Source organism: Stomoxys calcitrans, chromosome 1, assembly GCF_963082655.1.
Source record: "Stomoxys calcitrans chromosome 1, idStoCalc2.1, whole genome shotgun sequence".
Taxonomy (NCBI): Eukaryota; Metazoa; Arthropoda; class Insecta; order Diptera; family Muscidae; genus Stomoxys; species Stomoxys calcitrans.
In genome coordinates, this window is record NC_081552.1 from 155327188 (window position 1) to 155352218 (window position 25031).

General features: G+C 38.0%; 2 protein-coding genes across 3 annotated transcripts; one reads left to right on the forward strand and one right to left on the reverse strand.

Moving 5' to 3' along the window:
- Positions 1-5088: 5088 nt before the first annotated feature.
- Positions 5089-14610, reverse strand: LOC106088637 (stress-associated endoplasmic reticulum protein 2). Of its 2 annotated transcripts, none has more exons than XM_013254249.2 (3): positions 14533-14610; positions 14255-14372; positions 5089-5814 (listed from the first exon to the last, which is right to left on the reverse strand). In XM_013254249.2, exons 2-3 carry the CDS (start codon positions 14336-14338, stop codon positions 5704-5706), a joined length of 195 nt encoding a protein of 64 aa, XP_013109703.1. In that variant the 5' UTR covers positions 14339-14372; positions 14533-14610; the 3' UTR covers positions 5089-5703. The 2 variants fall into 2 exon arrangements, with proteins under 2 accessions (XP_013109703.1, XP_013109701.1); XM_013254247.2 differs by having other exon boundaries at positions 14455-14543.
- Positions 14611-23204: 8594 nt separating this feature from the next.
- On the forward strand, positions 23205-24472 carry LOC106088621 (ATP synthase subunit b, mitochondrial). The gene is made up of 3 exons (XM_013254217.2): positions 23205-23327; positions 23582-24087; positions 24148-24472. Exons 1-3 carry the CDS (start codon positions 23300-23302, stop codon positions 24325-24327), a joined length of 714 nt encoding a protein of 237 aa, XP_013109671.1. The 5' UTR covers positions 23205-23299; the 3' UTR covers positions 24328-24472.
- The last annotated feature ends 559 nt before the right edge of the window (positions 24473-25031 follow it).

A 25031-nucleotide genomic window follows, 5' to 3' on the forward strand; every position in this document is an offset into this window, starting at 1 on the left:
AGGCATTTGGTCAGCCATGCCAAATTATTTGAGGACATCGCCAACACGTCCCGCCAGCCAGGCCTGAAACGCTGGGTCGCGAATTATCTGCGTGGTCGCCAGTCATTTGTAGAATTTAGGGAAAAAAAGTCGAAGCACCGTAGAGTGAAACAGGCAGTTCTCCAAGACGGGGTGATATCTCCGGTACTGTTTAACCTCTACCTATGATGGTTGCTGGAGAAATGATTTCCACTATCAAAATACTTGGCTTCACATTTGACAGCTCTTACACATTCTCCCCACATGCCACAGCAATTTGCGATAAAGTCAAAAGCAGAAACATGTTCCTCAAGTCACTTGCTAGCAGCACTTGGGGTGCTGACAAAGAAACCTTGTTGACCACGTACAAAGCAATTGGCCGGTCGGTGGTAAGTTATGCAGCGCCAGTGTGGTCTCGTCAGCTATTTGACATGGAGTGGAATAATGTTCAGATCTGTTTGAATGCCGTCCTTCGCACTGCAACGGGCTGTCTCCTCAGTTCTTATGTGGACCACCTCCATCAGCAGACAAAGATCCTACCAGTGCGAGACCATCCAAATCATCATCTTGTGGATGGGTATCCACCGCTCAGAAGCCTTGAGGTAGATCTGCATGATCTACAGCGTGATGTTCAGCGCTACAAGAAACTCTAGTCAAGCGGGTCTAGACAACACACATGCAGATGCGGTAAATAGCTACCGGTGAATGTAGCCCTTGGAAAACGACCGCCTCCTCTCGCACCTGAAGAAATTGACCTCTCCCTGCAAACCAGAGTAGTTCCGGCTCAATTACGTTCCGGCAGATGCAGCCGCCTCAACTCCTACAGAGCAAGGAATTTTGCACGGGTGTTTCGTTATGACTTCCAACAGTTGTGCTAAGTATGGCCCAAATCAGTCCACAAACTGATATAGCTGCCATATAAACCGATCTCCCGATTAGACTTCTTGAGCTTTTAGTGGGCGTAATTTTTATCCGATTTGGCTGAAATAGCACGGCCAGCGCCGAATCCGATAAGCTTCCGGAATAAGTTGAAAACCAACTGGCCAAAATTCGGAAGACTACTAAGAAGAAGACTTGGACAAGATAATTTAGATTGTCCAAGCATAGAAGATATTGATGACAGTGTCAACAGGATTACGACTGCACTGGTGGGGTTCTTCGAAGATAGTTGTCCTCTTCGGGAAAGGAAATCAGCCCAAGAAAAACCCTGGATGACCGGGGAGATTCGCAATAGTGGGAAAGAGGTGCGCAAACTTTTTAACAGGGCACGTCGTAAACAGTTTCTCTTAAAAACCCATGTCCAAACTGCTACTACTTAAGTCACCCGGACCTGATGGAATATTTCCGGAGTTACTACAGAAAGAGGCGGACTATCTGGCGCCTCGTTTGGCCAATATTTTCACAGCGTGCAAGGACTTGCATATACTCCGAAAACCTGGCAGAAGGCAAGGGTGGTGTTTATACCCAAGCCCGGCAAGGAAAGTTATGCGACAACAAAGGCCTACAGACCCATAAGCCTTACGTCCTTTCTACTCAAAACCATGGAGCGTATTGTGGACACCATGATAAATAATAGGACATCCAGCGAACTGCTCAAATACAAACAGCATGCCTATGTCAAGGGAAGGTCGGTGGAGACTGCGCTGCAGGAGGTTATGCATAAAATAGAAGAATCCTTCGATGTCAAAACATACACCCCGGCGGAATGCATTGACATCGATGGGGCTTTTAACAATATGCGGACCGACACACTGATCCAATCTTTAGACCAGTACCGGGTGGACCCGGTTTATCCAGTCTCTAAGGACTGGATGTCGATGTCTGACAAGGTCAAATACTAAGGAGTGATCTTTGACAGGAAACTGAATTTGAAGTGGCACATTCAGGAGCGTACTGATAAGGGTCACAGATGTTGGGCACTTTGCAGACGGGCTGTAGGCTCGAAATGGGGCCTGAATCCGGGGATATTCCACTGGCTCTACAGGAGCGTGATTAGACCAATACTCACTTTCGCCTCAGTAGTTTGGTGGACTGCTATGGAGAAAAAGTGCAACATAAGGACAAAACAGTTTCAGAGAACATGTCGTCTTGACATGTTCTCTGAACGATGAGGACCACGCCCACTAAGGACTGGAGACTATTCTAGATATCCGACCCATTGACATACAGATTAAGTGTGAGGCAGCCACTGCGGCTATGGGACTTAAGGCGATGGGAGAATGGATTGAGGATGGGAGCAGCTCATACCATCGCGGTATAATCGAGGCGACGATAGGAAACCTGGAACGAAGGGAAGAGGTTTCCGATCAAATACCTGAGATGAACCTTAAAGTCGAGTGCGAGACACTGCTGCCATCGGCACAGTCTTGGATTGACGGAACCCTAGTATTGCCATCTGGAAGATCATGTTACACATATGGATCAAAGTTAGAGGTCAGAGTGGGCATGTGGGTCTACATTGAGAACCCAGGAACTGAGATCTGTTTTAGACTGCCTGACCATAATACGGACCTGCAGGCGGAGATGAGTGAAGTGGTGTGGTGCTAACGCGAGGACGTTGAGTGTGAACATCTTTACCGACAGTAAAATTGCCATAAGGGCAATAGCAACCAGGATGGTTAGGTCACGAACAGTGTTGCAGTGTAAGAAGGAGATTAACGCCATCTCTGAGGATGGCAAAATCCACATCGTTTGGGTGGCGGGCCATAACGGAGTAAGGGGGAATGAAAGGGCAGACGATTTAGCAGTGAAGGTCGGAGGACTGCCGTCAATAAATTTGGTTAACTCGAAGCCTTTCGGGCCGACGCAGTCCGAGTCAAGGGAGTGGGCGACGAATGCGCATGCAACTCTGTGGAACAGCGAAACGGTCGGTAGGACGGCGAAAATCCTATGGGGGGATCCAGATCGTGAGAAGACGAGTCTATTACTGAAAGGAAGTAAGAAGGAGATCAGTATAGCTATTGGTATCATAACGGGACACATAGGACTACGAGCTCACCTATGTAAAATCGGTGCGGCAAGTGATAGCATGTGTAGGGCATGCGGGGAAGATGATGAGACGTTAGAGCATTTCCTTTGTCATTGCCCGGCATTTGCGTCTAACAGATACACTTAGGTGGGGACACAATACCAAACATGAACCAACTTAGGGGAGTGGTATTGAAAACAATTAAGGATTTTGTAAGTAGCACGGAATTCTTAACTTAAAATTTTTTTTTCGATGTTACTTTATAGTTTATAGAGCGCACAACAAGCCGATTACTGGCTTAGGTGTATGTCCATTGTGGCTTTTGGCGGATTAATATCTGCACCCTCTTTTCAACCTAACCTATATCAAAAATAATTAAAACAATTAACACCTTGTTTAAAAAGATTTTTTAAGTCAATACCATGGAGGCCACCGCAGCGCAGAGGTTAGCATGTCCGTCTATGACGCTGAACTGGGTTCGAATCCTGGCGAGACCATCAGTAAAAATTTTCTCTCCAAAGAGGTGTCAAATAAAGGTCTATATTTTTTCTGTGTATGGGCTAGCTGTAACTGCAGTCGCGGACAATCAGTAGTAACGAGCAAAGTTTCTTAGTGGAAGGCCGGGCGGCACCGGCTCTTGCATAAATTCTTTAAATAACTTTGGATCTTGGCGAGGATCGCTACCTCCACATATAGACATGTGGCTACAACAACAATACTTCGACTTTTTTTCTTTTCTTCTAAAGTCCGATTAATTATATTTTAAATCGAAGCAGCGATTGTATTAGTACGGGAAAAAGTTAAGAACCCACACTAGCAACCATAACATCCCGAGGTTGTTGTATGGCATACAAAAAAAAATTCATTTCCAGCAAATAGCGGCTTGAATAAATCATGAAACAAACGGTCCGATATTGTACTTTCTAATGTTACAAATTAAAGTTCCCAAAGCCATTTATCAACGAAACTTAGTGCATGTCAACAATTGGGTTGGAATCCTTTCTACTCCGCATGTCATATCAAATCCATTACCTATGTATATTATCACAACTAACATTTACGTGTCCATTGCAACTACACGCTGTTGCTGTAATGAATAACCCAAAACTTGCCAATAGTAAATAAAACAAGTAAAAAGGCGTAAGTTCGGCCGGGTCGAACTTTGGATACCCACCACTCGGGTATATATGTAAACCACCTTTTGTCACATTCCGGTGAAAATTGGATAACTTATGCAACCAAATTCGGCACGGGCATTGAGAGATCTAATAAATGTAAGTCACTGTTGAATTTTGTATTTCAATTTCAACAAAATCGGACAATAAATAAAGCTTTTATGAGCTTCAGACCCTTAATCGGTATATCGGTCTATATGACAGCTTTATTTAAATACAGTCCGATCTCCACCATATTCAAATTTCAGCGAAATCGGATAAAAAATAAAGCTTTTAAGGGCTTCATACTCTTTATCAGGAGATCGATCTATATGGAGCTATATCTAAATATAGTCCGATCCGAACCATATTTGGGACGCATGTCGGGAGACCTAAAACTACCCACTGTTTCAAATTTCAGCGAAATTGGGTAATAAATAATTCTTTAAGGGCTTCAGACCCTTTGTCGGCAGATCGGTATATATGGTAGCTATATCTGTATATAGTCCTATCTGAACCATATTTAGGTCAGATGTCGGGAAGCCTTAAGCTACTCACTGTTTCAAATTTCAGCGAAATCGGATAAAAAATAAAGCATTTATGGGCATTAGACTCTTTATCGGCAGATCGGTCCATATAGCAGCTATATCCAAATATGGTCCGATTTGGCCCGTTCAAGAACTTAACCAGCTCGCATCATAAAGACGTATCTGTGCCAAATTTCAGCTCAATATCTCAAATTTTGAAGGCTGTAGATTGATTACAACCGACGGACGGGCGGACACACGGACATCGTTAAATCGTCTTAGAATTTTACGACGATCCGAAATATATATACTTTGTAGGGTCGGAAATTGATATTTCGATGTGTTGCAAACGGAATAACTAAATGAATATACCCCCTATCCTTTGAACTCTTAAGTTGCTCGCAATAAATTATAAAATACGTTTTATTTTCAATTATTTATTGAGTAAAAAATTAATATACATATTTATAGTATAAAGTTACATTATATATGCATGTGTATTCATATCTTTATACAAAAAAGTATAATAAATCTTGAATTTACATTGTACTAAGATTACCTATTACTTAGTTTAAATGAACGGAAACGGAAATTAGTTCAACGCGGAAACGGCAAAGACAATAACGGGTTATATGAATTCCACTCGAACATTAAATTAAACGAACGCAGAGCAAATGATTACACAATTTTATTTCCAAAAAAGGAATGTTTTTAACGCGGAAACAATACAATGCAACACGTTAAGCTATCCAATATATAAAAACATTAAATATTTGATGCAACGTTTTTTATAGGGTTTTTTCAGAAGAAATTAAAGTAAAGTAATCCGCCTACTAAATTACATAAATAGCTTGCTTACGCGTACTTTTTATTGCCCAAAATTCTTTCGAAAACATTTGGTAGAAGATTTTGTTAAGATATTTGTTTTCCTTTAGCGTAGATGTCTGTGATATTGTTGTTTTGGGGATATTTCATAATGGATTTATGATATTTTGTCAATTAATCCAAAGTTAAATGCTTCCAATTGTGTTCTTGTTTACGCAGCACGAATTGATTGAATAATTTGGAAAATTGCCGAACCACACACAACAAAAATGAACAGTGCCAAAAGCCAGGGTCCAACAGGATACTGATTTTCTTTTGTCTTCTGTAATAGAGAATAAAAATAAAAAAACAATAAATCATATGAATCATTAATGGTAAAAAAAATGTACATGCTAAATGTATTTATCAAATTTTATGATAGCATCCTTTATTCATATACACTTTCGGAATATAATTAAATAAATGCAAAATTTCTTAGTTTCAAGAAGGATATAATGCCTAGTATTTGTAAGTATTAGGTTAGTTTGAAAAGAGGGTGCGGATATTAATCCGCCCATGCCACTATGGACATACACCTAAGCCAGTAATCGGCTTGTTGTTCGCTCTAAAAAATAAAAAGGAACCTCGAAAAAGAAAATTGTAAGTTAGGAATTCCGTGCTACTTACAAAGTCCTTAATTGTTTTCCATACCACTCCCCTAAGTTGATTCATGTCAGGTATTGTTTCCCCCACCTATGTACAGTTGTCTTTTAGGCGCGAAAGTCTGGCAATAACATAGGAAATGCTCCAAAGTCTCATCATGTTCCCCACATGCTATCACTTGTCGCACTGATTTTATCCCGTTATGATACCAAAAGCTATAGTGGCCGCTTTACTAGCCTCTTCCTACCACGATCCGGATCACACCATAGGATTTCGCCATCCTACCGACTGTTTCGCCGTTCAACAGCGTTACCTGCGCGATTGTACGATCATGGCATCAGGCCCCCCACCCATTGATGACATCTGCGATAGGTTGAACGTCTACCTCAACGAGCTTGCCTCATATTTCGCTGCAAGAAATCTGAAGATATCCGCCACCAAATCTTCAGCCACACTGTTCACTACAAATACGCGTGAGGTGAATTCTGAGCTGACTGTGATGGTCGATGGAGAATTGATTTCGACCGTCAAGTGTCCCAAAATACTTGGCGTCACATTTGACAGCTCCTACACTTTCTCCCCACATGCCACAGCAATCTGCAATAAAGTCAAAAGTAGAAACAAGGTCCTCAAGTCACTCGCTGGCAGCACTTGGGGTGCAGACAAAGAAACCTTGTTGACCACGTACAAAGCAATTGGCCGGTCTGTGGTAAGTTATGCAGCGCCAGTGTGGTCACGTCAGCTTTGTGACACGCAGTGGAATAATATTCAGATCTGTCAGAATGCCGCCCTCCGAACTGTGACGGGCTGCCTCCTTAGTTCTCATGTGGACCACCTCCATCAGGAGACAAAGATCCAACCAGTGCGAAGACATAACTACATGCTGTCTAAGCAATACCTTTTGGGCTGTTATCGCAGAAATCATCCAAATCATCATCTTGTGGATAGATACCCACCGCCCAGAAGCCTTAAGGTAGATCTACAAGATCTAGAGCGTGAGGTTCAGCGCTACAAGAGAGAACCTCTAGATCAAGCGGCATATCAAGCGGGTCTGAACAACATTCATGCAGACACGGTAGCAGACGCGTTAACTGGCTACCGGGTGAATGTAGTCCTTGGAGAACGACCGCCACCCATTGCACCCGAAGAAATCGACCTCCCCCGGCAAACCAGAGTGATTCTGGCTCAATTACGTTCCGGCAGATGCAGCCGCCTCAATTCCCACAGAGCTTGGATTGATGCCGATGTGCAAGATGTATGTCCCGACTGTAACCAGGGACCGCACGATACACGTCACCTGTTTAACTGCCCGGCCAGACCCACTCGACTCAGACCCAGATCCCTGTGGACGCACCCCATCTTAGTCGCGGAGTTCCTGGGTTTGACACTCAACAGAATCAAGCAGACGAAAGATAGTACACAATAAACTGCTACAACAACAACAACAACAACAACAACAACGGCGCGGTACCCAACGATGTGGATGCAGAGAAGGCGTTAATCCCCTTCTTACACTGCAAGACTGTCAGGCAGTGTAAACCAGATTTCAGTCCTTGGGTTCTCAATATAGACCCTCATGTCCACTCTGTCCTCTAGCTTTGACCCATCAGTGTAACAAGATTTTCCAGATGGCAATACTAGGGCTCCGTCAATGCAAGGCTGCGTCGCTGGCAGTAGTACCTGGCACTCGACCTCGTCTCAGGTATCGGATCATAAACCTCTTCCTTCCAGGATTCCTATCGTTGTCTCAATTATACAGCAATGGTATGAGCTGCTCCCATCCTCAATCCATTCTCCCGTTGCCTTAAGTGGCATAGCCACAGAGGCTGCCTCACACTGTATGTCAATGGGTCAGATATTAATTTATTTATTTATTTCATTTCATGCAATGCGAAGCCATCAGGCCTATAAATAATCACACTATGCATAAGACGTACTTTTTCTAACATAAGTTAAAAAACTACTCAATTAAAAATAAAAAACTCAAAAACTTAGAAAATGGAAAAAAATATTTAACCTATTTAACACTTTCTGAATCTAGATAAAACTAAATAACAAATAAAAAACAAATTACTAAAAATTATAAGCAGCAACTGATTAAAAAAAATCCTACTCAAAAAAGATCAACGTAATAAATTAAAAAAAATGATTAAAGCATAATAAAAATAGTAATACTTAAACCAAAATATACAAAAAAAAAATCACAATAATACTTTTGGCTTTGAAAACAAATTATCAAGAATTATAAATAAAAGAGCTTGAAAAAAAAAATAATTAAAAAATATCACTAAACAAAAAAAAAAAGATTTAAACAAAATGGAAAAAAATAAGTAATACTAAAATCAAAAAAATAAATAAATTACCAATAATACGCACGATAAAAACATTCCGTTAAAGTTGTTGGCAATTTGACACAAAAATTAAAAGCGCTGAAAGTGTAGACGAAGACGATTTGATAAAGATCTTGTTGACAAACTGAAATTCTTTAAATCCGTAGGCAAGGAGTTGTACAAACGTGCAACCCTTACAAAAAAAAGTACTACTCAAAAAATTATCTACCCTCGGAAGAACCAACTGATTAGTTCTGGTAGAATGACAAAAATTAAATTCATTAACAAGAAAAATTGGAGACCGACATTTCAATAACTTAAAGAGAAACAAAAGCAAACGATAATTAACATACGACGGGAAATCACAACCGAGAAAACGACACACATAGGGAGTTATATGAACACGACGACCTACACCGTAAACAAAACGAATCATATTGTTAAAAGCGACCTGAATACGATGCATGCTCCCTTGCGACGCACTGGAGTACACCTCCAGACAATATAAAATGGCCGGCAAAACTAATGCATGCGCCAAACGCTCCCTCACAAAGAGCGGTAAATATAAACTCGTGGTATACAGGCTTCTTAAAGAAAAGTTAACCTTAGACACCACGGAACTAACGTGCCGATCAAACCGAAGCCTGTCATCCAGCTGAACACCAAGACAATCAATGCTTTGCACAAATTCAATATCTACATTATTATATCTAACACTAACATGATTGTGACAGCCCGAAGATAAAAAAAGGGCTTTAGTTTTAGAAGCGTTAACACTGAACCTATTCTCCGCCATCCACTCACGTAACGACTCCATCGCAAAATTAATTTTCGTCTGAAAAACATTCAAAAATCGGTTATCACCCTTAAAAAGCAATTGGATGTCATCAGCATATGCAAATGGAGTGCACCAACAATCCAGACGAGAAAAAACATCATTGACAAATAACACAAAAAGAAGTGGACCTAATACTGAACCCTGAGGAACACCGCTTCTTACAGAAAGAACACTGCTACATTTACCATCAACACAAACAAACTGGCTCCTACCTGTAAGATACGAGCATAACAATGTACATTGTTATGGTCGAAAACTTATATTTACTAAGAAGAAGGCCAAAATCCACTCTGTCAAATGCCTTTTCCAAATCTAAAGACAATAGCACGCAATAGTCTTCAGTACCCTAGTGGGCGTGGTCCTCATCGCCTCACCTATGCCAAGACAACATGTATTCTGAACCTGTTGTATGGTCCTTATGTTGCACTTTTTCTCCACAGCAGTCCACTAAACTACTGAGGGGTAGTAAGTACTGGTCTAATCACGCTCCTGTAGAGCCATTGGACTATCCTCGGATGCCGGCCCCATTCCGAGCCTACGGTCCGTCTACATAGTGCCCAACATCTACGAGCCTTTTCAGTACGCTCCTGAATGTGCCACTTCCAATTCAGTTTCCTGTCCAAGATCACTCCTTAGTATTTGACCTTGTCAGATATTGACATCGTTTTGTTGAGGAAACGTGGTGCGTCAAATTGGCCCACCTTCGTCTTCCTCGTGAACAGGCATATTTCAGTCTTCTCCGGGTTAACAGACCTCTGTGTCTAGCCCAGTCATATGCCGTACGCAAGACCTTTTCGGCCCTTCTGCATAGCTGTTTTGGATCGTTCCGCACATTGCTAAACGCTCCCTCGATGTCAATGCAAACCGCCATTGTGTACTTCTTGGCATCGAAAGATTCTTCTATTTTATGCACAACCTCGTGGAGGCAGTCTCCACCGATCTTCCCTTGACATAGGCATGCTGTTTGTATTTGAGCAGTTCGCTGAATGTCCTACTTTTTATCATGGCATCCACAATATTGCGAATCTCCCCGGTCATCCAGGGTTTTTCTTAAACTGATTTTCTTTCCCGAAGAGAACAACTATCTTCAAAGGACCCCACCAGAGCAGTCATAATCCCGTTGACATTGTCGTCAAAGCTTCTATGCTTGGACAATCTAGGTATCCAGGTATGCTCCACCATCTCCCTGTCTCATCACTGTTGCATCAAACTTTGACACCTCTGGGGAAAATACATAATATAAATTTCTAAGACAAATAACGAAGGTCCTCGGTCGAGTATCAGTGTTAACACAGAATAATTAGTAATTGATATGGTTCAGTCCAGAAACTTTGTTCCGGGTTGTCCATAGTTCCAATTTGAACATTCTCGGCCTTCTGTATATAACGCACCGTAATAGGTCTCGAGGACAGAATCTTCCTTAGCTTCCATAGACCAGTAACTGGAGGACCGGGTCTTCAGAGACTGGATAAACCATATGCTAAGGAACAGGTGGATAAATTGTGGGTCTCATGACATAAATATAAGGGAGAAAGTGACCAATGGGTGACCACCAAAACTACCCTATTACGGATGCTGACTAAGGAGGGATTTGAATCTGTCTGCTACACAGCACGATGTTGTAATACTTCTAAGCTAATCAGCTATGCATAATGGTCCACCTAGTCTTACAGATGACATACGACTGGGCTAGACCTAAGGGTCTCAATGTTAACCCAGAGAAGACTGAAATCTGCCTGTTCACGAGGACGACAAAGGTGGGCCAATTTGATGCACCACCCTTCCTCAATAGAACGATTTCGATATCTGGCAAGGTCGAATACTCAGAAGTGATCTTGGACAGAAAACTGAATTGGAAGTGTAACATTCAGGAGCGTACTGAGAAGACACAGATGTTGGGCACTATGTAGACGGACCGTAGACTCGAAAAGGGGCCAACATCCGAGGATAGTCCACTGGATTTACAGAAGTGTGGTTAGACCAATACTTTCTTACGCCTCAGCAGTTTGGTGGACTGTGATGGAGAAAAAGTGCAAGGTAAGGGTAACAGGTTCAGAGAAAATTGTCTACGCAAAGGCGTAGTAATGAAGACCGCGCCCACAAGGGCACTGGAAACCGTAATAGATATCCAACCATACTCATACAGATTAAGTGTGAGGCAGCCACTGCGGCTATAAGACTTAAGGCGATGGGAGAATGCTCGGAGAAGAGGTCTCCGATCGGATATCTGAGATGACACTTAAGGTCGAGCGCGATACACTGCTGCCAGAGGCACAGTCTTGGATTGACGGAACTCTGGTATTGCCATCTGGGAGACAGCCTAACTTGCCATCTGGGAGACAGTGTTAACGGGCGTCGAGTGTGAACATCTTTACAGACAGTAAACTGGCCATCAGGGCAATAACAACCAAGTCAGTAACATCACTAACAGTCTTGAAGTGTAAGGAGATTAACGCCTCCTCTGAGGATAGGACCACAGCGGAGTAATGAGGAATGAAGGGGCATACGATTTGACAGTGTAGACCAGATGACTGCCGTCAATTAACCTTGTTAACCCGAAGCCTTTTGGGGGCGATGCAGTCCGAGTTAAGGGGGTGGGCGACGAACGCCCATCTGATCCTTAAAAGTCATGGGGCAAATTTTCAGCCAAATCAGTTAAGAATTGCGCTCTCTAAAGGCTCAAGAAATATAATCTGGATATATGAGCTAAAACCAAACACGGATCGATTTGGCCTATTTGCAATCCGAACCGATCTACATCAATAGAAGGTACTTGTGCAAAATTTTATGCGGCTAGCTTTACATTTTCGAAAGTTAGCGTGCTTTCGAGGGACGACATGGCTAGATCGACTTTAAATGTCATGACAATCAAAAAAATATATGTTTTATGGGATCTTAGACAAATATTTCGAAGTGTTACAAACGGAATTACGAAATTAGTATAACTCCACCCTATGGTGGAGGATATATTAATATTATGCTTGCATAGTTTTTGCTGGAATGGCTAGATAGGTATGTGAGCAGTCTTGATATCCTTTTAATGTTTTTATTTGATATATCTTTGATATTATATTATTATATTAATTCATTCCAAGTGGACACGTTTTTCATTGTTCAACTGCGTAAAATAAGCTTGGTATAGGCTCAGTATTGCTGAGGAATGGCTACAACAGTTTCGGCAATATTGCGCCATTACCGCATGGTTTCTAAATTTTTCCTGTGCCGAATGTCTCACTTTGCTTTTGATGTAATTGGTTAGTTTTTTCAAACGGAGTCATCTGGCGATTTGTTCGCTTCAACAAGTTCTATTGCTTTAAGAATACTTAATCATGGAACTATTTTTTTAGACTTGTGATATGTGATATGCTTAATTACACAAATAGTTATGCATAAAATGCATAAAAAGTTCTGCAATTAAACTATTTACTAGCAATAATGTTTTACATAAAAATATATTCGATTTTCATTTTCTTAAATGAATAAAAAAATGTCTAATACATCTCTAATGGGAAATATAGCTCTTGGCATAGTATCTGTGATCTGAACAAAATTACTCCCCATACAATTCGTGCAATACATGTATTATAAGTGTGGACGTATTTCTATTATGCAGACAAAAAATGTAGATTATCCATCAAAAAAATTGCAAACATATGTATTGAAAATATCATTCAATAAATTTACGACGCAAAATCGAAATTTGCTATTTCATTAACATATTGACACAACAATAATACGCACTCACATTGGAAAGAATGGAGGCCACCAATAGCTTGGCATCCCCGCATACCGCGTTGTTGAACGCTACAAAAATATTTTTCAGGTGTGGTTATCACCCCATACAAATGCAAGCGACTTTTGTGAGAAAAGAAAACCAAATTTGGGCATAATGACCGGTTACTCTCCAAATATTATTAATTATTTAAGACTATTGCTTAAAGCATAAATAATTTTTATTTCTGAAATGAAGATTGTTTGTTTTTATACAATTAAATGTAAAAGGTAGATAATGGTGTGGTGGTAGCAATATTGTTGCATGTGGAGTTGCAATCCACATCATTTTTTATGATTAGAACTGATCCGGGGAAAAGAAAAAGTCATGATGCTGAATTTAACTACCAATCACACTTATAATAAGGAGTTTTAGTTTATAATAAGGAGTTTGTGCTTATAGATTGTAAGTTTTCCACTATTTATAATAGTCACATTTCATCTGTCAACGGCGACAAAAGATTGTACCTGAATTTTAAAATGAATCTTCAACATGTGTATCGATACTTAGAAATGTTTCGACGTCCTTTTATAAGTTTAATACTAAAGGCTGGTATTGTTTTCACTTGCCGCTTGTAGATAACAGATTTTGAATAAAAAAACTTTGTGATTTCATTAAGAAGGATATTCCCTTATAACTTTTTTCAATAAAATTATTGTTTCATTGAGATTTTTCTAGTTTTCAACTGTGATCACGATCATTGTACATGACTTAAATTGAGCTTCGCAGTGAAAATCAAAGTTAACACTCCAAATATTATTAAAATTTCATTATAAATGACGAGGGAATTGTCCATTAAAAAAAGGCATGTTTTTGCCTAAAAATTGATTATCTTAAAAAGGAATGGTGAAGAAACATTTTTTTTTTCATTGTGAAACAACAATTTGTACCGGCCTATACCGATTCGTGTGTCAACGATGGAAAACAATTTTAAACAAAATCTGCTACAAAACCAATGCCAATGTGAATATGCTCAAGTGTTATGGCTGATAGATAAGCGTGGCACTTTTGTTCACCTGTGCGCTTTTGTGCGAAGTAAAAGAAGTTGCATCGATTTGTATGCAATTGAAACAAAGAACTAGTTTTAGCTAATGGATAATTGTACAGCTATTTCTGGGTAAGAACTACATGACTATTGGAACATTTATCAAAAAACATAATAATTTACGTGGAATCTTACCGATGACTTTGGTACGTTGCCACGCATAGTTATATACTTGCTGGCTTTTTCGTTGGCGACTCGCATTCTTTGTGGTGGGGCCATCTTTGCTTCTCGTTGTTGCTTGAGAGTAGTAAACCTAAAATTTGAAGAATAGTATTATTAATTCTTGAAAACGTATTTAATTTTTTCGTTAATAAAATAAAATGTTTCGAGAGTACCAATTTACTCGGAACTTTGTTAAAATAGTCAACAGAAACTACACTCCGCTTTTCCACTTTTCCAAAAAAACAATATACCTTCTTTCCTTCGTTTCTTCGTAAATAAAATGACACGTAAAACGATTCGACACGTATAAATACGAATTTATTTCAAAAGTAACCGATTACTTTACTTTGTTTATTTAGATTAATCGATTAAAATACTGTTAAGCTATTGCAATAAATATCGATAAGTAAAACATGCGTAAAGTCGTTTCTATATATATTAGGTTGACCAAAAAGTAATTGCGGATTTTTCATATAGTCGGCGTTGACAAATTTGTTCACAGCTTGTGACTCTGTAATTGAATTCTTTCTTCTGTCAGTTATCAGCTGTTACTTTTAGCTTGCTTTAAAAAAAGTGTAAAAAGGATATTTTATTAAAGTTCACTCTAAGTCTTATTAAAAATGCATTTACTATCTTTTAAAAAATCCGCAATTACCTTTTGGGCAACCCAATAAATATATTGTTTATATCCAATTACTCCGCTGAAGAGTTATTTGGCCATGAGAATACAAAAAGCGTTTGCCGAATCAACCCAGCTGAGAGAATTTGATATGTCCATTCATTTTTGAATTCGCCGCACAAAAATATAAACTTCAAAATAAATAATTTATAAATTGCGTTTGCTGCTGTTATGGTTTTTAAATTTAGGGCATATAATGACAGGCGTCTAGCAACCTCATTCACTATAAGTTTCACTTAAGGAACTTAGGTCTATTGTGTCGCCCCCAAAAGATTCAAAAAGCGCAGAAGTAAAATGCCAGACATTAAAATGAAAAAGATTAGGAGCCAACATGCATTACAAAACGGCCAGGAGGTCTGGAGAAGCTCCCTCCAATATGCAATTTAAAGCTATAGTAGTCAAGAATGGCGAGATGATGATCCTTGTCAGGCTCCTGTAGGTCCAATGGACGGATCGCCACGGGAACAGGTTGACCTTTGCTTATTTAAAGGCGCCAATAAGCCGCCTTGTCATATCGAGCATCATAGGCAGTCAGTATTTATGCAAGAGTCGGTGCCGTCCGGTCTCTCACTGAGACTCTCCCCTCGATAACGCGGATTGTCTGCGAGTGCCGTTGAGGCAACTCTGTATGGAGCATTCCACTATCCGCAACCAGTGGACCATGTTCCAGCCAGGCCTCTGGAGCTAATTGGTATTTTGAACATTTTTAAATGTGTTTTCTTGACACCCACAAATTAATAAACCTCTTTCTTCTTGCTCTGATTGGTTGAAACAAATTTGACGAAAATTTAAAATGTGGCGAATTGAATTTTCTTCGCCCTGTTTAAAAATTTTGACATATTAAGTTCCCAAAAAAGATGCATTGTTGTAGCAATCCGCCGATGCGGCCACCTTATTAAATACGCCTTGATACAGGGCAAATCATGATTTATCGGTTACTATCGATATCATTACAGTACAACTTTGTACAATGTTCAGACAGATGTTAACAGCCGGCCAGGTTTGACAGTATTAAGATGTCAGATTTTTGATTCGATTCTCTTTGTTGTTACCTTCTTTTTCGCATATTCTCTGTTCATGCATGCACACGTATACACACAAGCACACAAATTTCTTTACCTGTGTTGGCAAAACGTCGATCAAGATGGCGAATTCCACAATATGCTTTGTGGTTGTTGTACAATGAGACCACGTTTAATTGTTTCGCCATAGTTCAGACCAAAGCTGTTTCTTTCGGTGGTTTGACACGGTTACCACACTTAATTTTTTTGGGTTTCCTTGACCAAAATGTTGCCCTTTGCATCTTTAAATTAATATGGCACCAACCAATTTATCAGCGGCTTGCCGTGTGTGGATTGTACCGAAATGCATATATGTTATTGCAATTTCAACCAAAACCAAACCCTTCGAAATTAATAAATAATGAAACACAAAACTATTTAAAAAACGAATTCAGAAATTATTTATAAAAATAATTGGATTTTGTAGTATTTTCGTTGGTATAAGTTAAGTAAGCACAACTTTTCAAAAACCTTTGCCAGCATCTTCCGCTTGGATAAAAATAATGTTGTTATAATACCAAAACCAAAAGCACAACACTTTTTTTCACAATCGTTATTACTTCGATCGTTATTTCCGATTTAGTGCAATAGCTTGTTATGAAAGAAACATTTATTTTTTTATTTATTTTAGAAGTATATTTATTTATATTTTTAATATTTATATACAAATAGTTTCTTATTTATGCATCCACAAATAATATATTCTTCCCACCCCGAGTAAGTATATGTGAGTAATATCACTAACAAACACTTAGTTACAGTTAGAAGTTTGGCGATCGCGTTTATTTTACGTAAGACAGTTACGTAGCGACAGTGGTTGTGCTCTTTTTGGGCATGGTGCAATGCAAATAGATGAAAAAAACAATTCATAGCGAAACGAACACTTTTCATCAATATTTTCCGCTCATTTTTTTATATGGGGTTTCACCTCGAAAACATAATATAGTACCAACCCTAATGGTCTGAAAACGAGTCGTTTTTCCTTTACAATTTATAAGGGCTAAACGACTCGTTTACTACAAAAACGAGTTATTCAAAGCATATGAACCCAAATAAATGTCTAAATTGTGCTTGAGAAACACAGCCCTGAATAATATCAAATTCTTCCTAAAAAATATAAAATAAACAACGTTTTGTAGGAGAAGTAAGAGGAAATAAATTTTAACAATAATGCATCATGAAATTAATATTGGAGTGTTAAAAAATTAAACTTGCAAAATATCTCAACTAATGTGAATGGTTGAGATGTTTTCCAAAACAACATAAGCAAAACGAGTCAATCTAAACATAGCATTAAGCAAGACAAATTTAATAGGCAGGAGCAGTTGGCCAACAACAAAAAATCGAGTGCTCTCATGAGATAATTACAAGGCAGTGCACCGTAAACAGTTGAATACAATTTTTTCTCGCGAAGTGCACTATTTGTCAACGAGTAACATACTCAAATCAGATTTACACTAATCACTGATTTTGACAGATAGTGCACTCAATATTTTGTTGTTGGGCAACTGCCACTACTTGTAAATGAATATATCTTGAGTGCACTATTTGTCAAAATCAGTGATTAGTGTAACTCTGAGTTCGTGCAATTTTCTTTGCTTGTGTGTACTATGATTCTTATCTATAAAGCACACACACAATTGGACGTTATGAAGTCTTGTAGACAAATAGTGTACTCCGCGAGAAAAAACTTTACTTGTTGCTGTACACTACCTGGGCAAATTGGTCTTGACTTCAAGGGCAGATTTCTCGTAGAACAATTCAAAGTTCTTGTTAGCTAACCGGAACTTCAATTTATCGTGGAGATAAACCTCCTGTTAACAAATTTGCTTTTTTCGTACAAATTTATAGTGGGGCAACATCAAGCAAAATATTGAGAATATGTGGCAATATTACGAAGCAATCAGCTGTTTTTCTATTATTTAAAAGAAAACAAAATTAGCATGAGCATCCAATGGACTTGGGTATAATGGAAGATATGCGTTTTCTGCGAAACTGATGATTTCGAAGTGCCTTCCAGTATGCTTTTCTAGCAATCGCATCGCTTTTGTAGCCAGTATTATGGGAATGCTTTGTGGGTTTCCAGTCGCGAAACAATAATGAGCCATGGTCAGAACGTAACCACTTTTGCCAGCCAAGATTTTGCTGAACACAGTAAATTTAGAGGAACGATCTCCAACCCGTTCCTCACCATTGCTTTTTTTAGACTGTTTTCTGCCTGTTGCTATCAACTCGGTCACACTTTTAATGCTCCACATATTATTAGTTGCCCAAAAAGTAATTGCGGATTTTTCATATAGTCGGCGTTGACAAATTTTTTCACAGCTTGTGACTCTGTAATTGCATTCTTTCTTCTGTCAGTTATCAGCTGTTACTTTTAGCTTGCTTTAGAAAAAAAGTGTAAAAAAAGTATATTTGATTAAATTTCATTCTAAGTTTTATTAAAAATGCATTTACTTTCTTTTAAAAAATCAGCAATTACTTTTTGGGCAACCCAATATATTGCACGGAGGTTTACACTGGCATTAATTTAGGCCATTTAAAAACATTACGCGTTGTCTTTGATCGAGTAGTACGATATATTTTTGAAATATACATTGAAATTTTTTAAATCTGGATTTTACTAAATCAAAAAAAAAAAAAATCCTGTCCTCTTAAACCCTGTTAACACTGCTCATTAAATCAGGATTTAGTGCACTCGTCGACTGATTTGATAAAGGGAAAACAAATGATCGAGCCATCAAATCCGGATTTAAAGAACAGTGTAAAACGCGGTTTAAAGAGCATTGTAAAACCCCGTACTTTTATCGATTTTTCAGCCATAAAATTGGGTTTATTTGGAATTTAAAAATAACTCCTGCATATAGCACGTATACATTAAAATTTTTATAATGTGGATTTAACCAAATACAAAAACAAATTATTACGGTTTACACTGTGTTTTTTGGGGATTTAAGTAACATACACAAGCGTACATGAATGTGCATATCACACACATCCATACACCATTCTTGAAAACAATTGCATATTTTGGTAATTTTATTGATTACTCAACCATGAAATCGGGTTTATTTATATAGTAAAAAATGACCAAAAGATCATAAATCCGGATTTAGTGGCCAATGTAAATGTATTAAAAATAAGATTTATTTTTGTATGGTAAAACGTGCAAAAACATAGGATTTGGCACCTTAATCTCGAAAAGGCCATATGTCCGTATTTAGTGGCCAATGTAAACGTTCTTTTAAATTAAGTGATCATGTATCCAATTATTCTAGAGAATCTCTTCACTATTCTTTTGAACATTTTTTAATTATAAAAGAACAATTGTCACTGCATCATATAATTACAACCCAATAACCTCGAGAAGTTGCCAAATTGTTTGTTTTCGCGATCTTCGCGTAGTTCTACGATTATTTTTCCTAGAGTAAAGTCTGGCAGCCATTAGAAGTAATTTTTTGTAAGGGTGTCTATTTATATTTAGATTTTTTTACTCATAAAGGCTGGTTTGACAAGGTTGATTTTTTTGGGTTTCTTTGGTCAAAATGTTGCCATTTACATATAAAAAAAATAATATGGCATCAAACAATTTATCAGCTGCTTACAAACATGTACGTTTTTGTAATTTCAACCAAAACCCACCCCTTCGTAATTAATATATAATGAAACACAAAACAATTTAAAAAGAGACAAATGCAGAATTTATTTGTAAAAATAATTAGATTTTGTGGTATTTTCACCGTTATAAGTTAAACAAGCACAACTTTCCAAAAGCCTTTGTCAGCATCTTCCACTTTTATCCTAATATTGTTGTTGTAATTTCAAGACCAAAAGCGCAACACATTCTTTCACAAAACTTATCATTTCGTACAGATTGATTGAGTTGCATGTTGTGAAAGAAATATTTATTTTTCTTTCGAGTATATTTACCTATATTTGTTTGATTCTCTTTCGAGACGAGCTCAATGATCGGAGATGCAAATGGAAAAGGAAAGCCAACGATAGCAACACACACCAACCACTATGGGACGCGTTTCGTCTTTGGTTAGAAGACTTTTCAACCATATTAGGTGTGATGGCTTATATTAAAAAAATACTTTCCACAATGCATCCACAAACACTTTATTTTTTCCAACCAGAGTAAATACATGCGGGCAACATCACTAACAAACACCCAATTACAATTAGAAGTGTGACGATCGCGTTTACTTTGCGTAAGAAAATGACTTATTGCACAGCGACTGTGGTTGTGCTCTCAATGGGCGTCCCGAAATGTACATTTTCCCTAGATGAAAAAACATGTTATGACGAAACGAACAAATTTCCGCAAATTTTTTCGTTTATTTTTTTTTTATATGGAGTTTCAACGTGAAAGCCAAATACAGTACAGGCCTTAAGTTATATAAATGGTATTTTGTTTTCTGCACAGAATAATTCAACCTTATACTATGTCTACGTTCACTCGTTTTGCTTATGTCGTTTTAAAAGATATCTCAACCGTTTTAGATTTTTGACAGCACAGCGAATTTAGACGTTTCATTAAGCAAGTTCCCATGTCAGTAATTAGAAATTCATTTGCGTTTTGGTAACCAACTTGCGTGCGGCAAAACTTAGCCACCTACAATGTGAGCAGACGTCACTAAATTTAAATGACTTATTTGGCATAAAACAATTATTAAAAATTATTAAAATTAAAATTATTGTTTATTATCATTGGCAACGGTATTCTAAAAGGTTGTTATTTAACAATAATGGACAAAAGCAATATATTGGGTTGCCCAAAAAGTAATTGCGGATTTTTTAAAAGAAAGTAAATGCATTTTTAATAAAACTTAGAATGAACTTTAATCAAATATACTTTTTTTAAACTTTTTTTCTAAAGCAAGCTAAAAGTAACAGCTGATAACTGACAGAAGAAAGAATGCAATTACAGAGTCACAAGCTGTGAAAAAATTTGTCAACGCCGACTATATGAAAAATCCGCAATTACTTTTTGGGCAACCCAATATATTCCTCTAAAGGTAGTGGCAGTTGCGCAACAACAAAATATTGAGTGCACTATCTGTCAAAATCAGAGATGATTGCAACTCTGATTTTGTGTATGTTGCGAGTCGCGCAATAATAATAATAAACAGATGAGTACAATTTTTTCTCGCGAAGTGCACTATCTGTCAAAAATGGCATCTGAACCTTGATGAAGATATTGGACGAGTTTGTCAATGGGCTCGGTTCAATAACTTAAAAATTTACATTCAATAACTTAACAATTAACATAACTTAGCAAACAAAATGCGTGGTATTCTATAGCTCACGTCAAAAATACTCTCCTCAAAATATTATTGTTCAAAACAATGTCACTGATACTATGACCTCTTTGGGCTTTGTAATTGATTCTGATATTGTATTTTCCTTGCACATTGCACATATCTGCTCCAAACTAAATTTCATACTTAAAAAGCTCTAAAATTTAAATGTTTATTTAACCACACAAATAAAATATATGCTGGCTCATTCGTTGCTGATGCCTCATATATTGTATGGTGCTGAGGTATATTCCGGATCCAATAGGACTAATCTGCTTAGGCTTCAAAAGTGTTTCCATAGCGGTCGTCGTTGTAGACGAGACTACGAATATTTTGCGAAACAATTACTTGTATGTTGTTTTGAGCACTTTCTCAATATTAGATGCCTCTGCTTTTTCTTCAATTTCCTTAGTACCGCGAACACACTTACTTTCGGAATTCTCAAATTCGTATTAAAAGTTTCAATCATGTTGTATTGGAAAGATCATTTGTAATACGCTTGTCAAGGCTATGGAATACTCTTCCGACTAGTCTTAAAAACATCTCAGTATGTCAACAAACTTTTAAGTCTAAGCTAATCCAACATTTCTTATATGCACCTGAATTGAATTCGTTTTCATCACTGATGATATCTCACATTTGCTTCATTTTCTTGGTGTTTGAACGGATGATTGTGCGTTAGAATATGTTTCTAATTTTTTAAAAAAACTATTTTTTTACATTCAATAAATTTGTTAGTTATCTATGTTAGTAATAATATTATATTAAATTTTTGTATTATGAAAACTTGAACATTTTTAAATCTCGGGTGGGAGATGTTTGATTAATAAAAATGAATGAATGAGTCCTTTCACTATGTACCTGATAATAATTTAGACAAGAAAAGGGGTGTTTATTTAGCCATAATCCTGCACCTACTCCCGTATTTTCAAGCAGTGCCACAGTAGGTACTCGATCGTCGTAAGTCCGCTGTGTCCAACGCGACGTCAAAGTCCTGACATTACGATTGCTTGTCAGGATCCCTATCAGTAGTGAGAGAGGTAGCTCTATCCAATCTAGGAGATGCTCCCTGCACACCACATTACCTCATATTGGTGAATAGCACCAACTTTATCTTTCGAGGGTTTGCGTCATTGGCCAATCTTGGCAGCATACTATACGCACTCTGAACGGCCACACACCAAGATAAAAACGTCGTCCTCGTAGCCAACAAACTTTAACACAAATATCCAAGAGCCTCACAAACGCGTACAAAAACCGTTCTTGTGATGATAGAGCTCTAGTCACAATATTTCTATTCGAACCCTTTGCTAGTGGTACGCTAACTATACTGCCCATCAACATCATATGAACTCAATTCAGGAAGAATCCTCATGTCCACCAGAGCTGAGCATTTCACACTTATGATGTGTGGTCCTGGTCTACCGTGGAAAATTAAAGGCGTTCACTTTGTAGCTATTTTACCGTTATAATAACATATTGAAAACTATTTAAACCATCTTGGTGGTTTTGTGGGTAAAATCTCTGGAGCTATTGGGAATTTTGAACATTTTTTAATTTTTCAAAAATTAATAAACTTCTTTTTTCTTGCACTGAGTGGTGGAAGGAATTTGCCAAAAATTTTAAATGTCACAGCGAATTGAATTTTCTTTGCCATGTTTAAAAATTTCGACATATCAAGTCCCCAAAAAATATGCTATATTGTAGTAATTCGCCCATGCGGCCACCTTATAAATACGCCTTAGTTGTGACCACTGACTGTAAACAGCATCGACATCTACAAAATATTTAAAAACTATAAATATATGTTTCAAAAACATGCCCCTTCGCAAAAAGCTTCTCCTGTCATTTTATTGTGAATTGTAAGGAACTCTATTGTGATCTAATTCATTTTTTGTTGAGCAAATCGCGGACGGAGAGCCAGACGTCAATTTTCTTCTGGACCAAAAGAAAAGAAAATCAAAAATCTATAAAAATGCTTTCGAGGGCTGCAATTCTTTCTGGTAATGTATTGGATATAAGTGATAATTCATGGAATAAAATCCGTGGATAATTAATGTGATGTGTTCTTAACCTAACAATCGTATGTCAATAGTTATCGCCAGCCAGCGTCTTTGCAAATAAGTCTCAGTTTATGTAATCACTTAGGGTATTTAATACCTGTCAAATTTAGGAACGATTGTGGGAATTGCATAAATTGAATATTTTAAATGTAAGACATTGCAATCAAAAGTAGCGTTAATGATTTTTTTTCTAGTTCAACGTCCTATGGGCGCTTTGGCCGCCAGAGCTGCTGCTACCGCTGCTGGTGCTGATCGTCCCGTTCGTCCTGAACACCCCGGCAAAGTTCGTTTGGGTTTCATTCCAGAAGAATGGTTTCAATTTTTCTACAACAAGACCGGTGTGACTGGTCCCTACACTTTCGGTGTAGGTTTGATCACATATTTGTGCTCCAAGGAAATCTACGTCATGGAACATGAATACTACAGCGGTCTTTCTTTAGCTATTATGGCTGTTATTGCCGTTAAGAAATTGGGCCCAGCTGCTGCTAAATGGGCTGATGGCGAAATCGATAGAATCGAAGCCGAATGGAAGCAGGGTCGTGAGGACGAGTTGAAGGCCCTTCAAGAATCCATTGAAGCAGAAAAGAAAGAACAATGGCGTGCCGAGGGTTCTCTTATGCTTATGGATGCCAAGAAGGAGAATGTTGCCCTCCAATTGGAAGCTGCATTCCGTGAGCGCGCTATGAACGTCTACAATGAAGTATGTAAAGTGGACTTATTTTTTAAAAAATCAAAACGAATCTTTTTCTATTTTACGTAGGTCAAACGTCGCTTGGACTACCAAGTTGAATGTCGTCACATTGAACGTCGCCTCAATCAAAAACATATGGTTGATTGGATTGTAAAGAATGTAATGGCTTCAATCACCCCACAACAAGAGAAGGAAACACTTAACAAGTGTATTGCTGATTTGAGTGCTTTGGCCGCACGCTCTAAGTAAACTCCAGGAAGCATTAAATTTTAGTTGTTATTAAACCCTACAAAAATAAAACATAAAATCGAAAAGATAAAATGTAAAAACTGCAAATGAAATCTAATATAATTTAGAAATAAATGAAAATTCTGCCACGGTAAAAAAAGATCAATCAATTAAAAAAAAGATAATCAAATTCGAATAAATAATACCTCCATTAAAAGGAGACAACAAAGGGTGGGTAATTTTTAAGGACCAATAATGATTTTGAATAACTTAAACGCGTTGCTCGATTCCATGATTCAAATTGACAACCTTTATGAGGGGTACCTTCTTTCAAATCGTTGACCATTTTCCTGAGAGACGAAAACACGTGTGTCTCAATTTAAAACAAAAATATGTATGTTCAAACTCGCACAGAAAGTCAAAATAAAAATCGTATGTGCGAGCCAAATGATACTGAATCCATTAAACTTAATTCAGAAAAATATTCTGGTGTGTTCTAGGTTTCATTTTCCCTTTCACCCCTTGAAACAACTTGTTTTTTATTGCAAACATGAAGCGTCAAACTATCGCATTTTTTTATCATTTGTCAGGAATACTCAAAATCAACACAAACATCCCAAGTGCATAGCTGTGAGCACCACACGGGCTGGTACTTTGAGCTCCGATCTGTGTGGTGTTCAACTTTATAACGAGAGGCTAAGCTGGGATCCACAGGTTGCGGATTG